Here is a 26533-nt window from a genome sequence, read left to right on the forward strand (position 1 = left end):
AAAGAAGACCAATTTGCTGCAGTGTTTCTTCCTTAATTTCCCACTTGCCTTTTTTCCTAGAGTAAGTAGACCTAAGGGTTGGTGGTGATGAGTTAAGATGAAAACAGTGAGAAAATGTGCCCCTCAATATAAAGGAAAGGTAGTTGCTGCAGAACAGCACATCTGAATTTTTCACATTTATAGAAATAAGACAAGGAACAAAAAAATACCAAAAGATAGTTCGAAAATACATTTGGCCATGCTGTGGACACCACTTAGTCGAGCCCCAGATACCTTTGAATTCATCTTGAGATCTAGAGAGAGGAACTCTATACCCTGAGCAACCAAATGTTCACTATAATTTTGTCATTCAAGGGTGTTAAATTTTTCACCTTTAAAGGGCACATATACATATCTCATATATAAGATCCATTTTATGCTGCTTTGGGGTCTTTTTATAATGGGAGATTACAGTGTTGGAAGATTGAATTTCAGGTCCAGGCCTTCAAATTACTCAAAACCAATAGCTATAAATAAAATCATTGAGAAGAATGGATGTATTATTAGTAGAATTGGTAGAATTGAGAGGCAAAGGCCTGGGTCATCCTTAACACTGAGGCTTTGGGCAAATCACTTAAGTGCTTTTTGCCCATTTTTTTCATCTGTAAAAAGGGGAGCTGGCATTTTATGACCTCTACAGACACTCCCAGAGGTACAATACTTGTTATAATTGTTATAAAAATAAGAATGGCATATGTGCTTTAAGCCTAAAGAAAACTGGGTAGAAGAGTTATAAGAAATTTAAGCTAATAAAGGTATTTTTCTTCTAATTGCTGAGTAGAAATACTATCAATAGTGGAAAGTGTAAACTGGAAAAAATGTATAAATTATTGCAACTTCACAAGAGGAGTCTTGGCATTCTGCTGGGCCTCCAATGGCCCATTGCTGTGTGGAGACAAATCTCTTCAGCCTTTTGTGTGGCTGGATACCTCCCCATTCCCAACCCTCAGTTTTCTATCACTGTGAAAAATCTGGTCCTTTAGTCCAGAGTATCTGGAAACAGAATTTTCTGTGTTTTTCAATGTGTATTTTTAATGTTTGCTTTCCACATGTGTTATAATATCAAAATCGTTGTGAAGCACTGAATTAGACTCTTGGGATATAGCATACCATAGTTAATAGCGCAAACTAAAATCAGGAGCATTCAAATCCTGAATTACCATTTATCAATTACCTATTATCTCTAAATCCCTCTAAGCCTTAATTTCTCCAGGTGTAAAAAAGTACCTAACTCTTAGATTTACTGGGAGAATTAAACAAGATGACATATGTAAAGGGTAAATAATATGATTGGTGCTCAATAAGTGTCACCTGTTTTGATAGTGGTACTGAAGCATGATGTAGTAGAGAACATCTGCAAGTAGGTAGATAGCTACAGGATATAGAGTGAAAGTATTGGATGCCTATGACTAGCTTCTCTGGGGAACGTCTGCTGGTTACCAAGTATTTCTGAGCCTTGACTAGAGATTGCTAGAATCCAGTACATTGGAAAATTTATTAGACTAGAAAATCTAAGTAAAGGGAAGATACAGATTATAATGATATTAAAAGGGAGGGTTCTTTATGCATAGGGACCTCTGAATTAAGTCAGAGAATTGCCAGATTATTTGTGTTTTAAGTATTTAGGAAAACCTTGTGAGATGAGTTTATCCTGAAGAACACTCTCATTTTTAACTCTCAGGACTGTTCATGCTGCTGCTGCTGCTGCTGCTGCTGCTGCTGCTGCTGCTGCTACTACTACTACTACTACTACTACTACTGCTACTACTACTATTAGTACTACTATTTATACTTCCATCTGTTAAAAACAGGCCCCAAAATCAGTTGCTTATGTTAAGCCCATGTCACTAAAACAAGACTAAACAGTTTTGGCTCTCCTAGAAATAGAATTTTGGTTGTAGTCAATCAGGACTAGTTAGGTAATCTGCCTAATAAACCCCTACCTGATCAGCACTAGTTAGGTAATCTGCCTGATAGATTCCTACCATCCCCTATAGGAAAGTAAACTTGCAGTAGCTAATTTGCTTGTTTGCCTAGTATAACTTCTTTGTTCCAGCTCCCTTCTGCCTGTAAAAGTCTTTCATTTTGTATAGCTCTTCAGAGTTCTTTCTGTCTGCTAGATCAGATGTTTCCCAGTTCATGAATCATTGAATGAAGCCAATAAGATCTTCAACATTTACCCAATGAGTTTTTTTAAACACATCACTACCAGTACTGATGAGTGCCTGCCTTATGTTGGACATGACTCTAGGCACTTAAAACTCTAAGGATTGTTGCTAATCTTTAAAACAGTAACTCTTGGATGAGCACTGGGTGTTATATGGAAACCAACTTGACAATAAACTAATAAATAAATAAATAAATAAATAAATAAATAAAACTGTAACTCTCAGCATCCCCTGGCATTTGATTGGCACTGCTGAGGAGTTAAGAGTAGAGTCAAGAGGGCAGAAAATGTAGTTCAGGAGTCCCAGGCAAAGATCGTAAGCCCAAGAAGACAGAAGAAAGTTTAAAATCATGTTTATTCAGAGTCACAGCAGTTTATTTCTTTTTTTCTAACAGAGGCACAAAGAAAGTGTAGCTTCTGAGCTGAATGATGGCAATGTTGCAGAGTAAAGAAGGTGAGTCAAGAGTGAGGGAGATTCATTTTTTTTTTGGTACATTTCTCTAATTTTTTCCTTCTTTCTCAGACCTTGGTCATGTAGATACCCTTCCCACCAAAGGGAAGCTCAGTCTATATATATTTGGTATATACTTTTTAAAAGTTATTACTTTTCTAGAAACTTTGAGTGAAATATATATGACTTAGAAGTAGTCCACCTCAAGAAATATATGAACTTGTAGGGAGACAAAGGACATTTAAATAACTACAATACAAATTTGTGGTAAATGCCAGCAGAGAAATATCAAATGTTATGGTAGCTCAGAAGAGAGAGATTTATACTTGGGAGGATCAATGTAATTTTCATTGCACTAGTTTTTTTTTTTTCTTTCTTTCAATACCTCTGATTTCCTGTAAAATTTTGTTTAAAGTTAAATGAGCAGATTTTTAAAATTTCACATTTGAATAATTTAGCTTCCTGTATGTTTATATTTGTCACCTTTGAATTACTCAGTAGTTCCTAAACCTGGCATAATAATCTAGAAGGCCTAGATTCCTAGGCCTCACTCCCAACTATTTATTCATAATTTCAGGGGGTGGGGTGGGAGTGGAGAGGCCTAGTAATCTGATTTTGTTAAAAGCTCTCCATATTAATCTGATATGGCCAGTCAGTGGGCAGTGTAGACACTTTCTGTGCTAGACTATGTTTCATAAATTCCATTTGATGATCAAATTTCTTTCAGAACATGGGAAGGGGTCAAAGAAAACCTTTGCCCCACCTGCACAAAAAATGCATAGCCTGATGTGCTATAGCCCTAACTCACATAAGGAGGAGACCCTGGAGATCAGTTCCTCAAAGGCCAGGTTAGAGAAGAAGGAAGAGAAAGCAACCACAGAAAATGGTCCAAGCAGTGGCAAGAAAAAAAAAGGAAAGGCTCAAGACAAGCAAGCAGAGAAGAAAGAAAAGGTATCAGTCTCGTTGATGGGCTCTAGTGGGGTAGTTTCTTCTAGACATCCAGTCTAGACAATCTTTTCATGTAGGGGAACTCTATCCAGTACTTTGTTTTTATTCCTCTTCTGGGGGTTCTGTTTTCTTCTCAAAGAGGTAAAAAATATTTTGAAGAAAGCCTTTATCTCAAAATAATTAGTGAATAGGGGTTGAGGTGGGAAGGAGGTGAGAGTAGATGTGGTCAAAGGCTTTGTAAACTTTTCCTTTTCTTTGACTTCCTATATTCCCAGGAAATCTGGGACACAGTTTATAGAATCCTTAGGGACAGTACTCTCAGCCTTGTGAACTTACTGGCTGATCTAAACGCTGGTCAGGGAGAAGATCTGGGGAAAGATGAATGGTTTTACTTCTCTGCCCTTATCTCTGCAGGAAAAATTGAGTCTCACCAATGCAGAATTTGAGGAGATTGTCCAGATTGTGCTACGGAAGTCCTTCCAGGAGTGCTTGGGTATGGCTTATAGTGAGAGAAAGACTTTCAGTTTGACAAACTATTATCTGAAGGAGTAGAGTAAGTTGACCTCTTTTCTCCTTCCCTCCAGTTTCCTTTAAGTAAGGAAATATTCGATGGCTTTGAAATATTTTTAAATATTTCATCTATCTACAGGACTATAGATAAACTACCGTATGGGGTACAGACTTCTAGAAAAGTAGATTACATAGACTTCAGAATATAAATACAGTCTCAGATAGTTTTTTAAAATGTAACTTAAATTCACCTTTACATTTTTACAATCTACTTCAAAACATAAGTTTTATTTACCAGATTGGAAGAACTTAGTTTCCGTCCACCCTCGTGTATTTGTTTCCAATACTGTTTTAACATATACTCAGGGATTTGATATTTGGAATAAATAACTCTACAGTGTACTCCTTGAGGATTTTGTCATATGTCCTGAGGATAAGGAGAATAGTCTGATGTTTTCAGCTATTCTTAGGTGTACTTCTATTCCGAGAGAAAGAAGTTCCTCAGACTTTCTCTTGGAACCGCCAAGAAAGGAATAAAAAAGCCTGAAAGTACAGGATAAAGTTCCCCTACATGAAAAGATTGAGGAACAAATGACATACAACACAGTACATAAAAATTTTTTTATGGACACAAAATAAAATTGACAATACTTGGCTATCCTGGAATGAGGCAGATCAATGTGGAAAGGCTTGCCAAAAGATACAGATTTGTAGTTTTTCCTGAGAATCTAAAGACTTAAAGGCCTATGATATGACAAAACTCCAAAGGTGGGCTCTTCCAGGCAACATTTTAATGGAAGGTTGCAGTTTGGAAATAATGGAGTCATTATATTCTTTAATTGCTTCTCTGCTTATGGTATCTTGTTTTGGGAGAGATGGGATCTATCCTTGATTTTTCAGAGGCTTCCTGTGCCCAACCCATAAGACGTACCCAGTTAGAAAAGGAACCAGGAATTGCTCCTTCTACTGATAATGATAACGCTGATGGGTAAGTTTATCCCAGTGAGGCCAGTTGATCACAGGGTAGACTTAGCATTGGTAAATGGTTACCTATCTAGTAATTTTCTTTCTCTCTTTCCTTTTAATTTTATTTTTGAAAGGGAGAGATGGAGCGTGAGCAGGGGAGGGGAAGAGAGAGAGAGGGAGATGCAGAATCCAAAGCAGGCTCCAGGCTCTGAGCTGTCAGCAGAGCTGGATGTGGGGTCCAATCCCACAAGCCATGAGATCATGAGCCAAAGTAGAACACATAACTTACTGAACCATCCAGGTGCCCCAAGTCTATCTAGTCATTTTCATATCTGTATGGATTTCTCTCAGCTCGGGAAAGATACCTGTTTGAATTGGGAAAAGTAGACAAGTAGATGGGTAAAATGGCCTCAGAAGGCTGTGGAGAACCTAGGATTCTTCTGTCCTCCTGACTTTTATCCTTGGGTTTTTTCAAATAAAGGGTATGACAAATGGCTCCTTTTTGCCTTTTCATTAAAGAGAAAATCTTATTTTTAGAGAGAAGGTAATGGTACCTCATATTCTAGAGATTTCAGCCACTAAGGAAGCTGGAGTAACCTCTGTGATAAAGACATCTAAGCCAGGCCAGCCAGATCCTGCACTGTCTGAGGATAAATTCAATAGATTCTCCTTAAGCAAAGGAAAGAAGAGAGCCTGTAAGTATAGTCAGATCTACTTTGACATCTGGCTCAAGTACTTATTCCATAAAATTAGGGGATGGGACAGTGGGCAGGCTGAGAATTTTCAGCCCAAACCTTGAAACTATTAAGCTATGATTCTTCTTCCTTCCCTCACTGGCCTTCACTGTCTACAGAGATTCTCTTCATCTCCCTACCCTACAGTGTTTTCTTTTGTCTTCCCATAAGATGAGAAAATGGAGAAACCCCAAAGTGGATATGACCCCAGACAGAAAGCTCAACTGAAGAAAACAGTTCAAAATCATTCTCGGATAAGAAACCAACAGAAAGGAGAAGGCAGTGGTTTTGGTGAGTTCAGTGTGATTTGGAAAACCTATCTGGGCTTGAAAATTGGAGATGGAGGACAGAGGCAAGGGTTAGGTTGCTAGAGGAAATTTTGCAAACATGGTAATTTATCTCTCACAGCTACTTGTCAGAGATACACTGCTGTGGAAGAGAAGGATTTCTTTATTCAGTTATTTGTCATATAATCCATAGTTGTTGGATGCCTACTGTGTACCAGGTATTTTAGGAGGTGCTGAGTAAATGAAGAAGAAATTAATATATTCCTGTTGGAAGGGAAACAGGTTTGTGAGGAAGGCAAATAGGAAAGCTATAAGGTGGGAGTAGATCTAAAAAAGTTTCCAAGAAACTACTTGAGCCATGTGTTGGAAGTATCATTTAGTCAGGTGAACTGAGGTGGGAATGGGGGTCAGAGTGATATTTATTGGCAAAGTTATGGAGGAGAGTTAATGGTTGTAGCTTTTAGGTATGTTGAGGGGAGGTAGGAAGTTGTAGGGGAAGATAAGGTTATAGGCATGCAAGGGCCAGATCATAAAAGGCCTTACATTGCCAGGCTAAGGAATTTGAATTTTATTAAAAAAATTTTTTAATGCTTTATTTCTGAGAGAGAGCGAGCGAGAGAGCGAGCGAGAGAGCGAGCGAGCGCTAGCGTGAGCAGGGGAGGGTCAGAGAGAGAGGAAGACACAGAATGTGAAACAGGTTCCAGAGAGAGACAGACAGACAGAGACAGCTAGTGTGAGCAGGGGAGGGTCAGAGAGAGAGGGAGACACAGAATCTGAAACAGGTTCCAGGCTCTGAGCTAGCTGTCAGCACAGAGCCCGATGCGTGGCTCGAACCCATAAACCATGAGATCATGACCTGAGCTGAAGTCGGACGCTTAACCAACTGAGCCACTCAGGCGCCCCTTGAATTTTATTTTAAAAGTAAAGAGGAACCATTGACCTCTTTGGGGGAAAGTTGGTAAGATTTGTATTTTAGAAAGCTCACTCTGCCACTGGCATGGGAGATGGATTGGCGGGAGCATGACTAGACCCACAGAAACAGTGATCCAAGCTAGGAAGTAAGCATTAGAGGTGAAGAGGAAGAGACACATTTGAGATCTTTAGGAGGAAAGATCAGTATGATATGGTTGCCAGTGGGATCTGAGGATGATCCTGTTTTCTGACCTAAGTACTTGAAAGAACCATCAATTGAAATGGAGAATATAGAAGAAAGGGCACATTTTAAGATGGTGAATTCAGCTTTGGACAAGTTAGAGAGGATCTGTGATGAGCTTTAGCATCTAAGAGAGAGGTCCGGGCTAAATACAGGTTCAGGAATCATCTGCATTAGTAAGAATAGATGAAATTTCTAAGAGGAAGACGTGGAGTGCAAAGAGAAGAACAATGAATAGAAGACCCATAATGTTTAGGGGGAACATAATGTTTAAGGTTAAGCAGAGGAAGAGCTCCACAGGAAGAAAACTAAGAACTAAGAAAAAACTCAAAGAGAGAATCTAGGAGAGTATGGCATCACAGATGCCAGGGGAGGAGAGAATTTCAAGAAAGAGGAAATGTTTAGCCTTGTCTAGTGCTGATACAGAGACATCAAAGAGCATAAAAATTTGAAAATGCTCAACCATATTGCAGTTAGGAAGTCACTCGGGTCTTAATTAGACCATCCATATGCCCAGATTAGTTGGTTAAAGAAAAAGTACTTTTTTCAGTTAGTTTTAGTTTAATTTTTAAATGTTTTTTTTTTTTTTTAATGTTTTATTTATTTCTAGGAGAGAGAGAGAGACAGTGTGAGCAGGGGAGGGTCAGAGAGAGAGGGAGATACAGACTGAAACAGGCTCCAGGCTCTGAGCTGGCAGTCAGCACAGAGCCCGACGCGGGGCTCGAACCCACAAACCGCGAGATCATGACGGAAGCGAAAGTCGGACACTTAACCGACTAAGCCACCCAGGCGCCCCTTTTTAAATGTTTTTTTAATTTATTTTGAGAGAGATAGAGTGAATGAATGAGCAGGGGAGGGGCAGAGAGAGAGAGGAGAGACACGGAATTTGAAGCAGTCGTCAGGCTCCAAAGTGTCACCACAGAGCCTGATGTGGGGCTTGAACTCACAAATGGTAAGATCATGACCTGAGCCGAAGTTGGATACTTAACCAACTGAGCCACCCAGGCAGCTCTATTTTATTTTATGTTTTAATGTTTGTTTATTTTTGAGAGAGGGTGAGTGGAGGAGGGGCAGAGAGAAAGGGGGATAGCGGGCTCTGTGCTGACAGCAGAGAGTTTGATGCAGGGCTCTAACTGACAAAAAGTAAATTCATGGCCTAAGCCAAAGTCAGACACTTTACCACTTAACCAACTGAGCCACACAGGTACCCATTTACGCTTTCTTTTTAATAAAATAGACTTGGCTTCTGTGTCATGAGCATATGTATAAACTGAAGGAAAATTGTTTATAAAGGAGGAGAGATTAAAGGGAATGAGAAGAGAGACAGAAGGCTAATTCTTAGTTAGAAAGAACACCCTAGCCTTTGAGATTGGATGGAGGGCAGATAAACATGGATATATATTTATTTATTCTTATTTTTTTTTAATGTTTTGTATTTATTTCTAGGAGAGAGAGAGAGAGACAGCGTGAGCAGGGGTGGGTCAGAGAGAGAGGGAGATACAGACTGAAACAGGTTCCAGGCTCTGAGCTGGCAGTCAGCACAGAGCCCGACGTGGGGCTCGAACCCACGAACCGCGAGATCATGACCTAAGCGAAAGTTGGATGCTTAACCGACTAAGCCACCCAGGCGCCCCTAGATTTACTTATTCTTTTAACAGTAGTTATTAATGCCTTATGTTCTATTCCAGGCATTGTGCTAGGTACTGGAAATATAATGGTGAACAAAACAGATAATCCTTTCTTTCATAGAAGTTACCATTTTAGTGTTTCAGGTAATAAACAAATAAAGAAAATAACCATGGTGATATTGGGAAATTTTAAAGTGTTTTTCTTTTAAATTTTATTTATTTTGAGAGAGAGTGAGTGTGTGTGTGGGAAGGGGAGAGAGAGGGAGAGAGAGAGAATCCCAAGCAGAGAATCTCTGTACTGCCAGCACAGAGCTTGAGCTCATGAACAGTGGGATCATGACCTGAGCCAAAACCAAGAATTGGACACTTAACTGACTGAGCCACTCAATTGCCCTAGTATTGGGAAATTTTGAAACAAAAAATAAAATATATCAAACAATATGTTAATATATTTAAATTTTTGAAAATAAATACACTTCACAGTCTGGGGGGAAACAAGCTTGCACCAAAAACAGGCTTGTACATACTTGAAAGAGAACTCTAGGAAGACTGTAGGCATCTCACAAGATAGTCCAAGGCAATAAACTACTTTGTGTATTATAATAACATGGTAACATGAGGAGCCAGAGATGTATGTCTAATTTGGGAAGTTGGGTGGCCTGGGTGATGTTGTTCCATCTCCTGCACCTGTCGGTATCAGGGCAAGGATTGGATTTTTTCACTGGAAGAGTCCACTCCTTTGGCAGTGCTTATGGAGTTGAATTGTGATTGTCATGAATGGGTAAGCCTCTTGCTATAAATGAACCACTCTTCCTGTTTCTTAGAGTTGTCAAGGGGAGATGAATCCTCCTGCAGTAAGAAGTAGAAAGGGCAGTATAAGATAAATACAATCAGTTTGGGTGAAGTGAAGGCAAAGAATGGAGTGTCATGACAGGAAATAACAGAGACCTAATCAAGATTAGGGCAGTCAGGGAATGCACATGTGAGGAAATGACATTTAAGCTGAAATTTGAAGGAGTAGTAGGATTCGGAGAAAGAGTTTAGGGAAGGTGCAGTTTGGCATATTCCAAGTATTGAAAGGAAGCCAGTGTGATTGGAGTTCAGAGAGCAAGGGGAAGCAAGGCAAGAAAGTGGCTCTGGATTAATGTACAAAGTGAGAATTTTATCCTAAGCGCATTGGGAAGCCACTGATGAGGTTTTTTTAAAATTAATTTATTCATTTTTTAGAGAGAGAATGAGTGGGGGGGGCAGAGAGAGAAGGGACAGAGGATACAAAGCAGGCACTGTGCTGACTGCAGTAAACCCAATGTGGGAGTTGAACTCAACAAACCTCGAGATAATGACCTGAGCTAAAGTTGGACACTTAACCAACTGAGCCACCCAGGTGCGCTGAGCCACTGATGGGGGATGACATCATCATATTAATGTTTTATTACTTTTTAAAATTTTTAAAAAATGTTTTATTTATTTTTGAGAGAGAGAGAGAGAGACAGACAGACAGTGTGAGCAGGGGAGGGTCAGAGAAAGAGGGAGACACAGAATCCGAAGACAGGCTCCAGGCTCTGAGCTGTTGGCACAGAGCCCGATGTGGGGCTCAAACTCATGAACTGTGAGATCATGACCTGAGCTTAAGTCGGGTGCTCAACCGACTGAGCCACCCAGGCGCCCCATCATATTAATGTTTTAAAAGACTCCCTTTGGTGATTAATCAGAGAATGAAGTATGTAGTGACAAGATAGACAGTCCTAGGATTAGATACCCTGATGGCTTAGAAGAGGATGTTGAAAGTGGAAACAGGGGCGCCTGGGTAGCTCAGAGCCTGGAGACTGCTTTGAATTCTGTAACTCCCTCTCTCTCTCTGACTCTCCCTTGCTCACGCTGTCTCTCTCTCTCTCTCTCTCTCAGAAAAAAAAAAAAGAATTGAAAGTGGAAACAGAAGTGGATGGTTTTAAGATATGTTTTATACATAAACTTGTCAGAACTTGGTAATGAATTGGATATGGGAGGATGAGAGAGAGGCAAGAGTATGTTAAAGATAATCAGTTTCTGGCTTGAGCAGTTACATGAGAAGAGGTGAGGAAAAGTAGAGGAAGAACAAATTTGTGGGATAAGCATTTTGGGTTTGGGCCCATTAGGTTTGAGATTTTTCTGAGACATCCAAATGGTTATTTCAAAGAGCAAGGTGGCTGTAGGAGTCTGGAACTCACAACAAAAGCTAGAAGTATCATTCATCTGTATGGTCAGGTGTGAAGATGGGTTTCAGACCCATAGGGGTGGTGAGCTTGCCTTAGGAGAAGTGTAGCATGAGGAGCAAAGGCCCGTGACTGGACTTTGGAACCCCAGTATTTAGAGACTGAATGGAATGAGGAGGGAGCTGCCAGAATAATGGGGGGAGGGGTAAATAGAAGAAGGGGGAATCATAGAACCCAAGGAAACTGGTGTCAACTGAAATGCTCGTAGTATGTCTGTGACATCAGTCTTCATTATCAGAGCTGTGTCATGAGCCTCAAGCAGTTGCTGGAGCATATCATCCTCTCTTCTAAGTTGTTTGAGAGGAAGTTTTATTTTATTTTTTTATTTTGTTTTGTTTTGTTTATGTTTATTAATTTTGGGAGAGAGTTTGTATGCATGCAGGAGTATAGAGGAGGGACAGAGAGAGAGGGAGAGAGAATCCCAAGCAGACTCCAATTAGTACAGAGCAGGAGGTAGGGCTCAATGTCATGAACCATGAGATCATGACCTGAGCCGAAATCAAGAGTCTGACGCTTAACCAGCTGAGTCACCCAGGAGCCCATGAAAGGAAACTTTAAAGAACTATGTGTTTCTTTTATTGGAAATTTTATCTCAAGCCACAAATACCTAGTTCTATATCATTAGGATGACTTTTTCCCATTCATTTTCTCATGAATATTTATTATTTTCACAACCAACCATTTATTTTATTGATCTTTGTTTACTTTTATGGTCCCTGGCCCCTTCTCCCACTTTTTTTTTCTAGTCTTGCTAGGTCACCTCTATAAACATCAAAAACTGTTACTGGGAACTGCCTTTTTGTTTTGGTTTGGTTTGGATTTTTTGGACAGTATTGTTTTGCTTTCAATTATACAAAGTTTCCAGACTTTGTATTATCATATCAAAGATACAAGATACCAGCATGTGTGACCAGAAGAAAACCAGGTAGGGAGCCAGCACAGAAGGTTCCAGTGGACCTGGGCCAGCTTGGCCAGTGCAGAGTCCTGCCGCTACTTGTCTGTCCATTGGTTCAGAGGCAGGGCTGGTGGGTGGCTTGGTGGATGCCCTCACAGGAGGCCTGTGCATGACTCAGGTCCACGGGGGGCTCTCTGTGGATAACCCTGCACATTAGCTTCCAACTTTGAATCATAGTGTTTCTGTCTCGGTCCTTGGTCAACTTTCTCTGGTTGCTGTGGCAGAAGGTACAGATCAGTTTGGGCTGGATGTTCTTGCCATTACGGGTTGGGGGTAGCGGGGGCAGCAGTGGGTGGATGCCCAGGTGGCATTGTGGAAGAAGGCAGGCCTGAAGTGGCACAGTTGGCTACTGGATGCCGTAGGCCTTACCTACCAGCAGCCTGGGAGGTGCTGGTTTCTGTGGCAACCCAGTGGCAGCTGTGGCCCTGAACACACATGTGTGCCCCAGGCTGGGCAGCTGTCTTTTCAGACTAACGTATCACTCCCGACCAGTATTTTTTTCTTCAAAATAAAGTAATTCAAACTTTAAATATGAGATATTTTGAAAGGACCCAAAGGTAAGTCAGCTGCTTCTCTGAGGGATGATTTCAGTGAGGTGGAGGAGCATCCCTTATGTTCAGGCATTTAAGGTAAAACTTGACAGCCGGAGAATGAACTTACTTGGAGAAACATATTGTTTGGTTTTGTTAATTGTAGTCCTAGTGTGTATACTATGTGCATGGTTATGCACTGTTTCTTTAGCAATGCTCAGTTGAATGAATGTAGGCACAGAAAAGGTAGCATGTGTTCATTCTGGGTTATGTTTGGCCCACTGAGTGGGAGGAAGGACAGAGGGCAAGGGAGTTGAAGATGTCTGCATTAGAATCTAAGGAGTCAAACCTGAGTAAGAACAGAGTGAAGAAAGGAGGTTGCCACTAGATTGGCAGGAAGAGGCCAGTAGATTGGTGATCTGGATAAGGGTCTTTGAGCAAGTGAGATGGGAGATGGGGCATTTTTATCAGAGAGGGATGTTTGGATCAGTGCTTCAGGGGGGTGTATGGTTCCTAAGGATAAATGGGTGGAGCATGTAGGAGGAGAAGTGCATCACTGAAATGGAGTGTGTTACTGAGGTGGCATAGAGGAGAAGGTCAAGGAGCTCAGAGAAAAGGGTGCTTTGTGAGTTACTCCTGTGAAAACAGTGGTTGCATGGAATGAGGGCAGGAGGTGGAAGGAGGAGGAGAAGGCTGAACCAGATGTCAGCATCTTTCCAAGGGAGATGAGAGGGTGGCATAGTCCCATGGCATGGATCTCTAGGGAGGAAGGGTTTTTTTGGGAAGGAGGATAGTAAAGGTCTGACAGTGGTGATGAGGAATAAGGATGATGTTGACCCCACTCTCTGGCCTGGGGTGTGTGAGAGGGAACAGACTCCACTTAGATAGCTGTGGGTGGGGTGAGGTTGGGCAGAGGCAGTGTCATCAGTGCATCACCAGGTTCCAAAGAGGAGATGGATGTTCAGAGAAGAAGTTGAAGATACGTGAACTTTTTGTTACTCTTGTCTAGAATTCCAGAGAACATAGTGGAGGGTTTGGGATGGAGAGAGGGAAGGCTGTGAGGAAAACTGGGTCAACTTAGAGGATGTTGGGATAAAGAAAGGTGGGGATAAGAGTTTGGAAGATAATGGATAAAAGGAATGCTTGGCCTTTGAGCAGGCCTGAAGTTAATAGTTGATTGAGTTGATAGACTTATCTCTGTATTTTGGAGGAGGGTTCTGAAGACTCTATATAGTGATTGGTGACAGGTAAATCAGTTGAGATTCAGATAGGAACTCTGGATGTTGTACACAAAAGAGATGCTGGTTAGCCCTTCAAAAGAACTTTCCAGTAGTGACAAGGCCAATGGAGAACAAGGGCAGGCCAGAAAGATGCCGGCCAACCTTTTCAAGAAATGTCAATATACTGGGGAGCCTGGGTGGCTCAGTCAGTTAAGCATCCAATTCTTGGTTTTGGCTCAGGTCATGATCTCATGGTTTGTGGGTTTGAGCCGAGCCTGTGTTGGGCTCCATTCTGGCAGCACAGAGCCTGCTTAGAATTCTGTCTCCCTCTCTCTCTGCCCTCCCCTGCTTGAACATTCTCTCTCTCTCTCTCTTTCAAAAATAAATAAATAAATAAACATTAAAAAAAAAAAAGAAATGTCAATACAGGAAACACTTGATTTTTTCCCTGGGGGGAAGGAGTGATGATAGTATGGCATAGGAAAGATTGAGATGTGAGAATGGGATCCAATTTCAGCTCTGCCACCAAGTTAAGACTGATCTTCAGCAAGTCAATTATCTTCTCTGAGCTTAGTTTTCCCACTTATATATCTAGGATTAGACTAGTTGACCCTTAAGGCTCTATGATTTTAGCAAGGGTATATTGATTTTAGTTGGACTGAAGAAAGAAGAGCATATTTTTGTCTCACTTCAGGATTTTTGTTTTTGTTTTTTTCTGTTGCAGGCCAGTGTCTTGTCTGGGTCCAGTGTTCTTCCCCAAACTGTGAGAAGTGGAGGCGACTTTGTGGGAACATTGACCCCTCAATGCTTCCAGATAATTGGTCCTGTGATCAGAATACAGGTAGAATGGACTGTAGATTTTTTTTTCCTTTTTGTTTTTATTTTTCTTCCCTTAGATTATTATGTCATAGATGCAGTTATAATCCCAGGGGTCCTTGTAGTGTTTGGGAGAGAGGAAGGGATCTTCCTTGTCATATCAAGGTGAATCTGGCATAATGGGCTAGAAGAAGACACCCTGAAGAGTTATATTATGGGAGGGACGTGGAATCTAAATGTGCATTCTAAGTGGATTCCATCTTCAGCATTAACCTGACCCTTCTGGTCCTGATTAGGTTATTGGTGTTGGGTTGGTGGATAAGAAGGGATATGGGATACATGGGGAGAAGCAGGTGAGAGAGAGAGAGAGAGAGAGCCAGTGGCTTAGAATTCTAAATTGTTTGAAATCACTTGGAAGAGATTATGATGATCTAACCCAGCCCAGTTATTTTATGGCTGAGATAACAGAGTCCCAGAGAAATTACTGTCATGATGTTATATAGATAGAAGTAGGGTCAGATAATGTAGGCCAGGCAGAAGTTTGGAATCTCTGTCTGTACAGTATATGGAGGCAGCACTCTTATTCTAGCCGTAGCTGCATTTACTCTGTGGGTCTTTGTTCTTCATCCATGTCTGTCTTTCAGGTGCCCTTTTGGTCCCACCTGCTGCATATTCTTGTCCTCTCTCCTGCCCTCCTCTAGATTTTTACCTGATGACGTTCTTTCCATCTCTCTCTCTCTCTCTTTTTTTTTTTTTTTTGGCAGACTTTAAATATAATCGCTGTGACATCCCTGAGGAGTCCTGGACAGGGTGTGAGAGTGATGTGGCTTATGCCTCCTACATTCCAGGATCTATCATCTGGGCCAAGCAATATGGTTATCCCTGGTAGGGCACCATAACATAGTCAGAGCATCCTTCATGAACTTGGGAGTGGTAGATTCAAGCAAAGAGGGAAGGAAATAGAAAGCATTTATAATGGAAATGATACCTGCCTTGGAAAGAACAAGGGACGAGGGAAAAGATAAAGTACCAAACTGAGAGGCCTTGAAAGAACATGTTTTCTAGAGGTTTCACAGTGGAGGTGGTATCTTCCTGGAAAAAAACATCTGACAATTCTACTCTGAGTGGGCAGAAAACAGAAGATGGCTTTATGGCAATTTTATTTATTAAAAAAATTTTTTTTAACTTTTTAAATGTTTTTATGTTTTATTTATTTCTGAGAGAGAGAGAGAGAGAGAGAGGAAGCATGAAGAGGGAAGTGTCAGAGAGAGACACACAGAATCTGAAACAGGCTCCAGGCTCTGAACTAGATGTCAGCACACAGCCTGACGTGGGGCTCGAACCCATGAACCATGAGATCATGACCTGAGCTGAAGTCAGATACCCAACTGAGCCACCCAGACACCCCTTAAAAAATTTTTTTTTAAATCTTTATTTTTGAGAGAGAGAGAGAGAGAGAGAGAGAGAGAGAGACAAAGCATGAGTGAGGGAGGGGCAGAGAGAGAGAGGGAGACAAAGAATGTGAAGCAGGCTCCAGGTTCTGAGCAGCACAGCTCTGTCAGCACAGAGCCCAATGTGGGCTCGAACCACAAACTGTGAGATAATGACCTGAACCGAAATGGGACACTTAACTGACTGAGCCACCCAGGTGCCCTGATGGCATTTTTAAAACATTGATATATGAGAGAGATATAAAGTAGAACAAAGAAGACTAGAATAGTTTCTTCTTTCGAGATGTCCCTAGTCAGATTTTTTCTCAGGATTGATGAAAAGCCTAGAAGGTTAAGATACTCTTAGGGCACCTGGGTGGCTCAGTTGGTCAAGCATCTGACTCTTGATCTTAGGGTCTTGAGTTCAAGCCCCATGTTGGGCTCTATTCTGGGCATGGAGCCTACTGAAAAAAAATATACTCTTACTAGGAAGATTCTGAGCTTCTTTGTACACTGATAGGAGTCACTTTAGTCATTTGGTAGTGACTACTGGGGGAGAACAACAAAGGGGGGGTCTTTGAGATCATTTGTTTGCAAAACATATTGTCCTTGTATGTACATGTGTATTGGTGAGTTTGTGCTCTGTTCCTCTAAACCATCTAAACCCTTCCTCTTCTGTCTCCTATACCCATTTGTCTTCTCCAGGTGGCCAGGCATGGTAGAATCTGATCCTGACCTGGGGGAATATTTTCTTTTTGCTTCTCATCTTGATTCCCTGCCGGTGAGTTTTCCTGGCTCAGGTAGGTAGGTTCTCAGGCCAAAATAATGAACAAAGAGTTAGAAACATAGATATAGCCAGAAGACATGAGTAGAAACCAACACTTAGCTAGAATGACAAACACAGAAATAAGTACTCACATATAGAATAAAAACTTGTATCTAATTAAATATTTAGTCATCACTAGGACATTTGTGATTGTGATAAATATGCTTTGGTTAGGATCCCTGATGTCGGAATGGAAGAACAGCAGTCTGAGGTGGGGTAGATGGGTCACATTTATGGCATCAGATGAGGATTCTTCCCTGTGAATCCTCAGTTCTTCCCCCACCTTTTCTGGTTAGAGGGCCAAAGCAAGGAGAAAGACTAGGGACCATAAGAGAACCATTTTTTTTATTTCAGTCTAAGTACCACGTGACATTTTTTGGAGAGACAGTTTCTCGTGCTTGGATCCCAGTCAACATGCTGAAGAACTTCCAGGAGCTGTCCCTGGAGCTAGCTGGAGTGGTAAGCAATCCTTGGGAGTCAGTTGTGATGCAGGGAACTTAAAAATGAAATCTGCCCTTTATTAAACCTGATTTTGTCCCAGGGGAAGCTGTATTGGGAGAAAGTCCCATGTCTGACCAAGTGTGCAAGGGTGAGGTTATTCATGAGGGATGCTTCTTTCTATCAGGTTTGCAGCAGGATAATGATTTTTCTTAGTCTCCTTCCTTGCTGCAGGCAGGGTGCCTTCCTGAAGACTGCAATTTTCTACAGTTTAGCCAAGGCAGGTGTGGCAGAAATGAGGACACAGGTTAACTCAGGGTTTTTCAGTCTTTAGTACTACTGACAACTGACACTGGGACAGATAATTGTTGTGGAAGACTGTCCTATGTATTTTAGAATGTGTAACAGCCTCTCTGGGCTCTAATGGCATCTAGCCAAAGGGTACTACTGCCCTTGGACTCAGTTGTGACAACCAAAAACATTGTCTCTAGACATTGCCAAGTATTTTCTGGGAGGCAAAAACCTCTCCTGGTTGAGAAACTAAAAGTATTAACTAAAAAATATTTCCTCCCTATAATCATTTTCAGTCAGCCTTAGAAATGAGCAGAGGGGTGCCTGGGTAGCTCAGTCAGTTGAGCATCTGACTCTTGACTTTGACTCAGGTCATGATCTCATGGTTCATGAGTTTGAGCCTCCCCCTATAGTACCCCTCCTCCCTCCACCCCCCAGTTGGGCTGTGGTATGAGCATGGAGCCTGTTTGGGATTTCCTCTCCCCCTCTCTTTCTGCCCCTCCCTCATGCTCCCTTGCTCTCAAATAAACTTTAACTTTTTTTTTTTTAACGTTTTATTTATTTCTAGGAGAGAGAGAGAGAGAGAGACAGCGTGAGCAGGGGAGGGTCAGAGAGAGAGGGAGTCACAGACTCTGAAACAGGCTCCAGGCTCTGAGCTGGCAGTCAGCACAGAGCCCGACATGGGCCTCGAACCCACAAACCGCGAGATCATGACTTAAGCAAAAGTCGGACGCTTAACCGACTAAGCCACCAAGGCGCCCCTCAAATAAACTTAAAAAAAGCAAAAGAAATGAGCAGAGGCCTAGCAGCTCTGGGGCCTTTGAAAATCAGGCAGTGAGTATTAAATCGGGCAGCTGGATCTGAAGAAACTCGTGAGAAGCTTAAAAGTGGAATTACTTGAGCTCCTTTAATCTTGCCTTTTCAAATTTCCATGAGATTTACTTTGGAGAGGCCTCCAAAATGTTGGTTAACAATATTGCTAGGAATTGGTGAAAGGTGTTTTGGGGGGTGGGGGATAAAGGGACATTATCTCTCTAAGCCCAAAAGATTAAGAATAGGAGTATCATGTCAATATCAGAAGCCAGAAAAGATCATGCCTGGTGAGTAGCAGTATGTTGGAGTTACTTCTCTAATATTTATCATTGACTCTAATCTTCTATTTCAGAAAAAGTGCAGGAACAAGGATTGCAGCCAGAAACTGGGGGCAGCCCTGATGATGGCTCAGGAGGCAGAACAAATCAGTATTCAGGTGGGAGAGCATTCAGACTACATACCTGTTCGTCTTTGAGACTTGGGACACAAAGCAAACCATATACTCTCTGCTACAGAAAAGTGGCTTGTCCTTCCCCATCATCCAGTCTTAGTCTTAGAACTAGTCTTTTCTTTCCAGGCCAGATTCCCTTAGCTCCTTAAATCATTCTTTTCCCTACCCTTGGACAAATGGGATCTTCTTTCATCCTACATAGAGATAGTTTGTAGTAGGGGGCATCCTACCTCCCTATTTAACTTTAGATCTCAGATGTATGTGTCTTAGCCTCTCTTTTATACACAGTGTTTACCCTCAAATTCTGCCTTTGGGGGGTCAGTGAAGAATGACAATTATAAGTAAATTGGAAAAAGAGATTATAATAATATATTACAGTATGTAATTATATAACATTATGTAAATATATAATATAAAGTTAATATTATAATGTATTATAGTGTTTTCTCTTCATAGAATTTAGATAAACAGAATATGAAATTTCAAGTGAAAATGGTATGGAATATGAATATAAAGTCCATAACTAAAGTATTTTTTTAAATGTTTATTTATTTATTTTGAGAGAGAGAGAGAGCTCAAGCAGGAGAGGGGAGAGAGGGAGGAAGAGAGAAAGAATCCTAAGTAGGCTCCGTGCTGTGTGCTGTCAGCACAGATCCTGATGTGGGGCTCAATCCCATGAACTGTGAGATCTTGACCTGAGCCAAAATCAAGAGTCAGACGCTTAACCAGTTGAGCCACCCAGGCATCCCCATAGCTAAAGCCTTGAAGACTGAGGGCAAAAGTCATCCCTGGGAGAATAGTGGATGATGCTTTTGTTTCTTGATTCCCTCAGGAACGGGTTAACTTGTTTGGTTTCTGGAGCCGATACAGTGGATCTGAAAATAGTCGAGAAGGAAAAGGTAGAATCGGTAAGAGGATAAGGACTAGTGAGGGAGGTGGAGAGAGGATGTAGAGAGGGAAGTGATCCTTCATGAGGGCAGCAACTGAAACTTCATTTTATATCCAATATTATCCACCTAGTTCTGGATTCTATAATAAGAGACTTTCCATAAATGCCATTGACCAAGTATCTGGGAGGGAGGGATGAATGGAAAGATGGATGGGTGAAGAGAAGACTGGAGACAAAAAGAGGATGATGGGGAGGGCACATGTTAAAGAGTGGTGGGTATTTGGAAAAGGTGGGAACCATGGTAATCTAGGGCTGTGTTTTATGGAGGAAATGCCACTGGGACATGAAAGGCAGAGTTAGAAGACTGCTTCTCTGGCATCAGCTCCATTAACTCATCCTCTAATTTATTGGATAAATTCTTTAGCCTTTCTTTCCTATTCCTGCTCTAGACATAATGCTTACTGGGGCTAATAGCCAAGATTTCTGCTTGGAGAAAGAAGGGGAAGAGTCAGCGTTGGAGGAGGTGGAGGAGGAGAAAGAAGAGGAAAAAGTAAGAGTGATCTTGAGGATTCCTTTTAGGAGATTCCTGTAGGATGTCTGGTTAGCATGGATTTATGTTTACTAAGGAACCATCCTGTGCCTGACTCAAGGTGGACCTGACTAGCTGGTCTTATCTGTTAGGGGTCTTCAGGGAAGGAGACCCTTTTCTTTCCTCAAGTTATTCTCTCTAATGTCTCACATTTCTAGGAATTTATTTCTTGATTATCATCCCAGGTACCAGTGTAGCTCTTTGGTTCTTACTGGAGCAATTTCAGAGAATAACAGGGTGCCTGTTTACGCTCTCTTCTCCCCTGTGTACACACTTAAGATATTCATTCACTTGTTTCCTGTGGGTCTTTTCAAGCATACAAAATATAGGTTTTTAAAAAATATTGAAAGACTTTTTCAAAGAGTGATTTTAGGTTCACAGCAAAATTGAGAGGAAAGTACAGAGTTCCCAGACCCTGTCTCGATACATGCATAACCTTTCCCATTATCAACACCCACCGGAGTTATGCATTTGTTTCCAATTGATGAACTGACAATGGCACATTGTAATCACCCAAAGTCCATAGTTTACATTAGAGTTTACTCTTGGTGGTGTTATATTCAATGAGTTTGGACAAATATATAATGATAAGTATACATCATTATAGTATCATATGGAGTATTTTCACTGCTCTAAAAATCCTGTGTGCTCTACTTGTTCATCCCTCATCCTGCAACCACTGACAACCACTGGTCTTTTTATTGTCTACATAGTTTTGGCCACTCCAGAACATCATATAGTTGGAATTATGTAGTATGTACCCTTTTGAGACTGGCTTCTGAGTAATATGCATTTAAGTTTCCTTCATGGATTTCATGGCTTGATAGCTTGTGTGTGTGTGTGTGTGTGTGTGTATACACACACAATGTATATGTGTGTGTGTGTATGTATGTGTATAAAGGACTGTTATCTAAAATATACAAAGAACTCCTAAAACTCAACAGTAAGAAAATAAACAACCCAATTTAAAAAATGGATCAAACACACACACACATATATATATACACACACACAATGTACACACATACACATATATAATATTATACACACATACATATACACCCGCATATATACACATATATACATATATACATTTACATTCTACATTTACATATATATATATTTGCTGCATTTTTCCATTTTCTGGGTGTATCACATTTATTTATCCATTCACTTACTGAAGGATATCTTGGTTGTTTCCAAATTTGGACAATTATGAATAAAGCTGCTATGAACTGCTGCTTACAGGTTTTTGTGAGAACAGAAATTTTCAAGTCCTTTGGGTAAATAGCAAGGAGCTTGATTGCTGGATTGTATGGTAAGAGCATATTTACGTTTTGTAAGAAAACACCAAACTGTCTTCCAAAGTAGCTATGCCATTTTGCATTCCCACCAGCATTGAATGAGATTTCCTATTGTTCCACATCCTTGCTAGTATTTGGTATTGTCAGTGTTTGAGATTTTAGCGATTCTAATAGTTGTGTAGTGGTATTTCATTGTTGTTTTAATTTATGTTTTCCTGATGACATATTATCTGGAGCATCTTTTCATATTCTTACTAGTCACCTGTGTATTTTCTTTGGTGACTTGTCCATTAGTGTTTGGTCCATTTTTTAAATTGGGTTGTTTATTTTCTTATTGTTGAGTTTTAGGAGTTCTTTGTATATTTTAGATAACAATCCTTTGTCAGGTTTATCTTTTACCAATATTTTCTCCCAGTCTGTGTCTGGTTTTCTCATTCACTTGCAGACTGGAAGTTTTTAATTTTAATGAAGTCAGCCTATTAATTATTTATTTTATGGATCATGTCTTTAATGTTGTATATAAAAAGTCATTGTCAGGGTGCCTGGGTGGCTTAGTTGGTTGAGCAGCTGACTTTGGCTCAGGTCATGATCTCACAGTTTGTGGGTTTGAGCCCACATTGAGCTTCGTGCTGACAGCACGCAGCCGGCTTCAGATTCTCTGTTTCCCTCTTTTTCTGCCCCTTGCATGTTCTCTCTCTCAAAAATGAATAAACATAAAAAAAAAGTCATTGTAATACCCAAGGTCATCTAGATATTCTGTGTTATCTTCTAGGAGTTTTATAGTTGTACATTTTACACTTAGATCTATAATACATTTTGAGTTAATTTTTGTGAAAGATGTAAGTCTATGTGTAGATTCATTTTTTTCCATGTGGATGTCTAGTCATTCCAGCATATTTGTTGAAAAGACTCATTGCCTTTGCTCTTTTGTCAAAGATCAGCTGACTAGTTTTATGTGGGTTTATTTTTGGGTTCTCTATTTGGTCCCTTGGACCTATTTGTTCTTTTGCCGATTTCACTGTCCTGATTACTGTAGCTTTATAGTAAGTCTTGAAGTTAGCTAGGGTCAGTGTTCCAGCTTTGTTGGCTATTCTGGGTCTTTTGCCTTTCTATATAACTATAGAATCAGTTTGTTGATATCTACAAAATAGCTTGTTTGGATTTTATTTGAAATTGCATTGACCCTATTAGATTCAGCTGGGAAAAACTAACACTTAACAATATTGAGTTTTCCTGTCCACAGATGTGGAATATCTGTTTATTTAGTTCTTTGATTTTATTCATCAGAATTTGTTGTTTAACTCATGTAGATCTTGTACATATATATATATTTTTTTTTTACAAATGGTTTATNTCTTGTACATATTTTGTTAGATTTATACCTAAGTATTTAGTTTTTTCAGTGCTAATATAAATGGTATTGTTTTTAAATACCAAATTCCACTTATTCATTGATGGAATATAAGAAAGTGATTGACTTTTGTATATTAACCTGTATCCTGAAACCTTGCTGTAAACACTTAATAGTTCTGGAGTTTTTGTCAGTTCCCTGGATTTTCTGTATTGGTGATTATGTTATCTGCAAACAAAGATAGTTTTACAGTTGACCCTTGAACAACACAGGTTTGAACTATGCAGGTCCACTTATATGTGAATTTTTCTCAATAAATACACTGGAGGACTGTAAATGTATTTTCTCTTCCTTGTGATTAATATTTTCTTTTCTCTACCTTTACTGTAAGAATACAGTATATAATATACACAATGGACAAAATACATATGAATCATCTGTTATCAGTAAGGCTTCTAGTCAAAAGTAGGCTATTAGTGCTTAAGTTTGGGGGGAGTCTAGAGTTATACACAGATTTTCTACTGTGCGAAGGGTCAGCACCCATAACCCCTGCATTGTTTCAGGGTCAACTGTATTTATTCCTTCCCAATATCTGTACCTTTTATTTCTTTTTGTCTTACTGCATTAGGTAGAACTTCCAATATGATGTTGAAAAGGAGTGATGAGAAGGGACATCCTTGCCTTGTTCCTAATCTTTGTGGGAAAGCTTCTAGTTTCTCAGCATTAAGTATAATGTTAATTGTAGGTTTTTGATAGATATTCTTTATCAATTTGAGGAAGTTACTCTCTTTTTCTAGTTTACTGACAATTTTTACCATGAATGTATGTTGGATTTTGTCAAATGCTTTTTTTGTATCTATTGATATGATCATGTGGTTTTTCTTTTTTAGCCTGTTGATATAATGGATTACACTAATTGATTTTCAAATGTTAAACCAGTCTTCATACCTTGAATAAATCCCACTTGTTCATGGTGTATAATTGTTTATACATTGTTGGATTCAATTTACTAATATTTTTGGCCATCACCATGGAGTATTTTTGCGTTTCTTTTCTTTTTTTTTTTTTTAATATTTTTATTTATTTCTAGGAAAGAGAGAGACAGCGTGAGCAGGGGAGGGTCAGAGAGAGAGGGAGTCACAGACTGAAATAGGCTCCAGGCTCTGAGCTGGCAGTCAGCACAGAGCCCGACGCGGGGCTCGAACCCACGAACCGCGAGATCATGACCTAAGCGAAAGTCGGACGCTTAACCGACTAAGCCACTCAGGCGCCCCTTTTTGCATTTCTTTTCATAAGAGATTGCTCTGTGGTTTTTTTCTCATAATGTCTTTGTCTGTTTGTTTTTTTTTAATTTTTTTTTTAATGTTTTATTTATTTCTANGTCTTTGTCTGGTTTTGATATTCAGGTAATGGTGGCCTCAAAGAATGAGTTAGGAAATATTCTCTCCTTTTCTCTGAAAGAGATTATAGAGAATTGGCATAATTTCTTCCCTAAATGTTTGGTAGAATCTACCAGTGAACCCATGGGCATGGTGCTTTCTGTCTTGGAAGGATAACTACTAATTATTGATTCAATTTTGTTATAGACCTTATTCAGATTGTCTGTTTCTTCTTGTGTGAGTTTTGGTAGCTTGTGTCTTTTAAAGTTTCTTTTTTTACTGTTTATTTATTTTTGAGAGAGAGAGAGAGCACAAGTGGGAGAGGAGCAAAGAGAGAGGGAGATACAGAATCTGAAGCAGGCTCCAGGCAGGCTCCAACCTGTCAGCACAGAGCCCGACACAGGGCTTGAACTCACAAACCATGAGATCATGACCTGAGCCAAAGTTAGACACTTAACCGATTGAGCTACCCACGCGTCCCTGTCAGATTGTGTCTTTTAAGGAATTGGCCCATTTCTTCTTGGTTATCATATTTGTTTGAAAATAATTATTCAGAGGTGCCTGGGTGGCTCAGTTGGTTAAGCGTCCGATTTCAGGTCAGGTCATAATCTCATGAGCCTTGCATTGGGCTCCGTGCTGACAGCTCAGAGCCTGCAGCCTGCTTCACATTCCCTGTCTCTGTGCTCTTCCCCTGCTTGTGCTCTGTCTCTCTCTCTCTCAAAAATAAATAAACATTTAAAAAATTTTTAATAAAAAAATTAAAAAAGAAAAGAATTATTCATAGTATGCCTTTATTATTCTTTTAATGTCCCTGGACTCTGTTAGTGATAACTTCCTTTTTATTTTCTGATTTTAGTAATTTGTGTCCTTTCTCCTTTTTTCTTAGTTAGCTTGCCTGGAGGCTTACCAATTTATTGATCTTTTCAAAGAACCAGCTTTTTGTTTCATTGATTTTTCTCTACTAATTTCCTGCTATCAATTTCATCAGTTTCTGCTCCAATTCTTATTATTTCTTTTCTTTGGCTCACTTTGGATTTAACTTGCTCTTCTTTTTCTAGTTTCTGAAGGTTAAAACTTAGATTATTAATTTTATTATTTCATTTATTAAAAAAATTTTTTTTGAGAGTCAGAGAGAGACAGCACGAGCATGGGAGGGTCAGAGAGAGAGAGGGAGATACAGAATCCAAAGACAGGCTCCAGGCTCTGAGCTAGCTGTCAGCACAGAGCCCGACGCAGGGCTCAAACCCACGAATGGTGAGATCATGACCTGAGCCAAAGTAGGATGCTTAACCGACTCAGCCACCCAGGCGCCCATAATTTTATTATTTCATTTCATTTCATTTCATTTCATTTCATTTCATATTTCTGAGAGAGAGTGACAGCGTGAGCAGGGGAGGGTCAGAGAGAGAGAGGGAGATACAGAATCCAAAGACAGGCTCCAGGCTCTGAGCTAGCTGTCAGCACAGAGCCCGACGCAGGGCTCAAACCCACGAATGGTGAGATCATGACCTGAGCCGAAGTCGGACATTTAACCGACTGAGCCACCCAGGCACCCCTAGACTATTCATTTTAGATCTTTCTTCTTTCCTAATATATGTGTTCAGTGCTAACTTTCCCTCTCAGTAAGTACTCCCCTCACAGTAAGTACTGCTTTTGCTGTATCCCACAAATTTTGATAAATTGCGTTTTCCTTTTCATTTAGTTCATGTTTTAAATTTCATTTAGTTCAATATTTTAAAATTTCTCTTGAGATTTCTTCTTTAACTCATCTATTATTTAGAAGTGTGTTATTTAATCTCCATGTATTTGGAGATTTTTCACTTATCTTTCTGTTACTGATTTCTAGTTTAACTGTGTTATGGTCTGGGAGCAGACATTGTATGATTTCTATTCTTTTAAATATGTTAAGGTTGTTTTATGGCTCAGAATGTGGTCAGTCTTGGCAAATGCTCCATGTGAACTTGAGAAGAATATGTATTCTGCTATTGTTAAAATTCTTGGAGAATTGACCTCTTTATCATTATGTAATGCCCTTTTTATCCCTGAGAACTTTCCTTGTTTTGAAGTCTGCTCTGTCTGAAATTAACATAGGTACTCCTGCTTTCTTTTGATTAGT

The 26533-nt window shown here is 40.1% G+C and overlaps 1 protein-coding gene across 6 annotated transcripts in view; it reads left to right on the forward strand.

The window, feature by feature from the left end:
* The window catches only part of ZCWPW1 (zinc finger CW-type and PWWP domain containing 1), a 34049-nt gene that overhangs the window by 3791 nt on the left and 3725 nt on the right, over positions 1-26533 (forward strand). For 4 of the 6 annotated variants that reach the window (XM_077758632.1, XM_077758633.1, XM_077758631.1 and 1 more), the window contains 13 exons: positions 2602-2660; positions 3385-3608; positions 4020-4098; positions 5016-5103; positions 5619-5776; positions 5987-6106; positions 14565-14681; positions 15421-15541; positions 16792-16867; positions 17267-17371; positions 18807-18890; positions 19738-19813; positions 20244-20344. In XM_077758632.1, the coding sequence (XP_077614758.1) occupies positions 2633-2660; positions 3385-3608; positions 4020-4098; positions 5016-5103; positions 5619-5776; positions 5987-6106; positions 14565-14681; positions 15421-15541; positions 16792-16867; positions 17267-17371; positions 18807-18890; positions 19738-19813; positions 20244-20344 (1377 nt within the window). In that variant the 5' untranslated portion in view covers positions 2602-2632. Of the gene's footprint in view, positions 1-1789; positions 1816-2601; positions 2661-3384; positions 3609-4019; positions 4099-5015; positions 5104-5618; positions 5777-5986; positions 6107-14564; positions 14682-15420; positions 15542-16791; positions 16868-17266; positions 17372-18806; positions 18891-19737; positions 19814-20243; positions 20345-26533 lie in introns of those variants that run through there. The other 2 variants (XM_077758634.1, XM_077758635.1) reach the window with 2 other exon arrangements.

The sequence above is a fragment of the Crocuta crocuta genome, unplaced genomic scaffold (genome assembly GCF_008692635.1).
Source record: "Crocuta crocuta isolate KB4526 unplaced genomic scaffold, BGI_CrCroc_1.0 scaffold273, whole genome shotgun sequence".
NCBI lineage: Eukaryota > Metazoa > Chordata > Mammalia > Carnivora > Hyaenidae > Crocuta > Crocuta crocuta.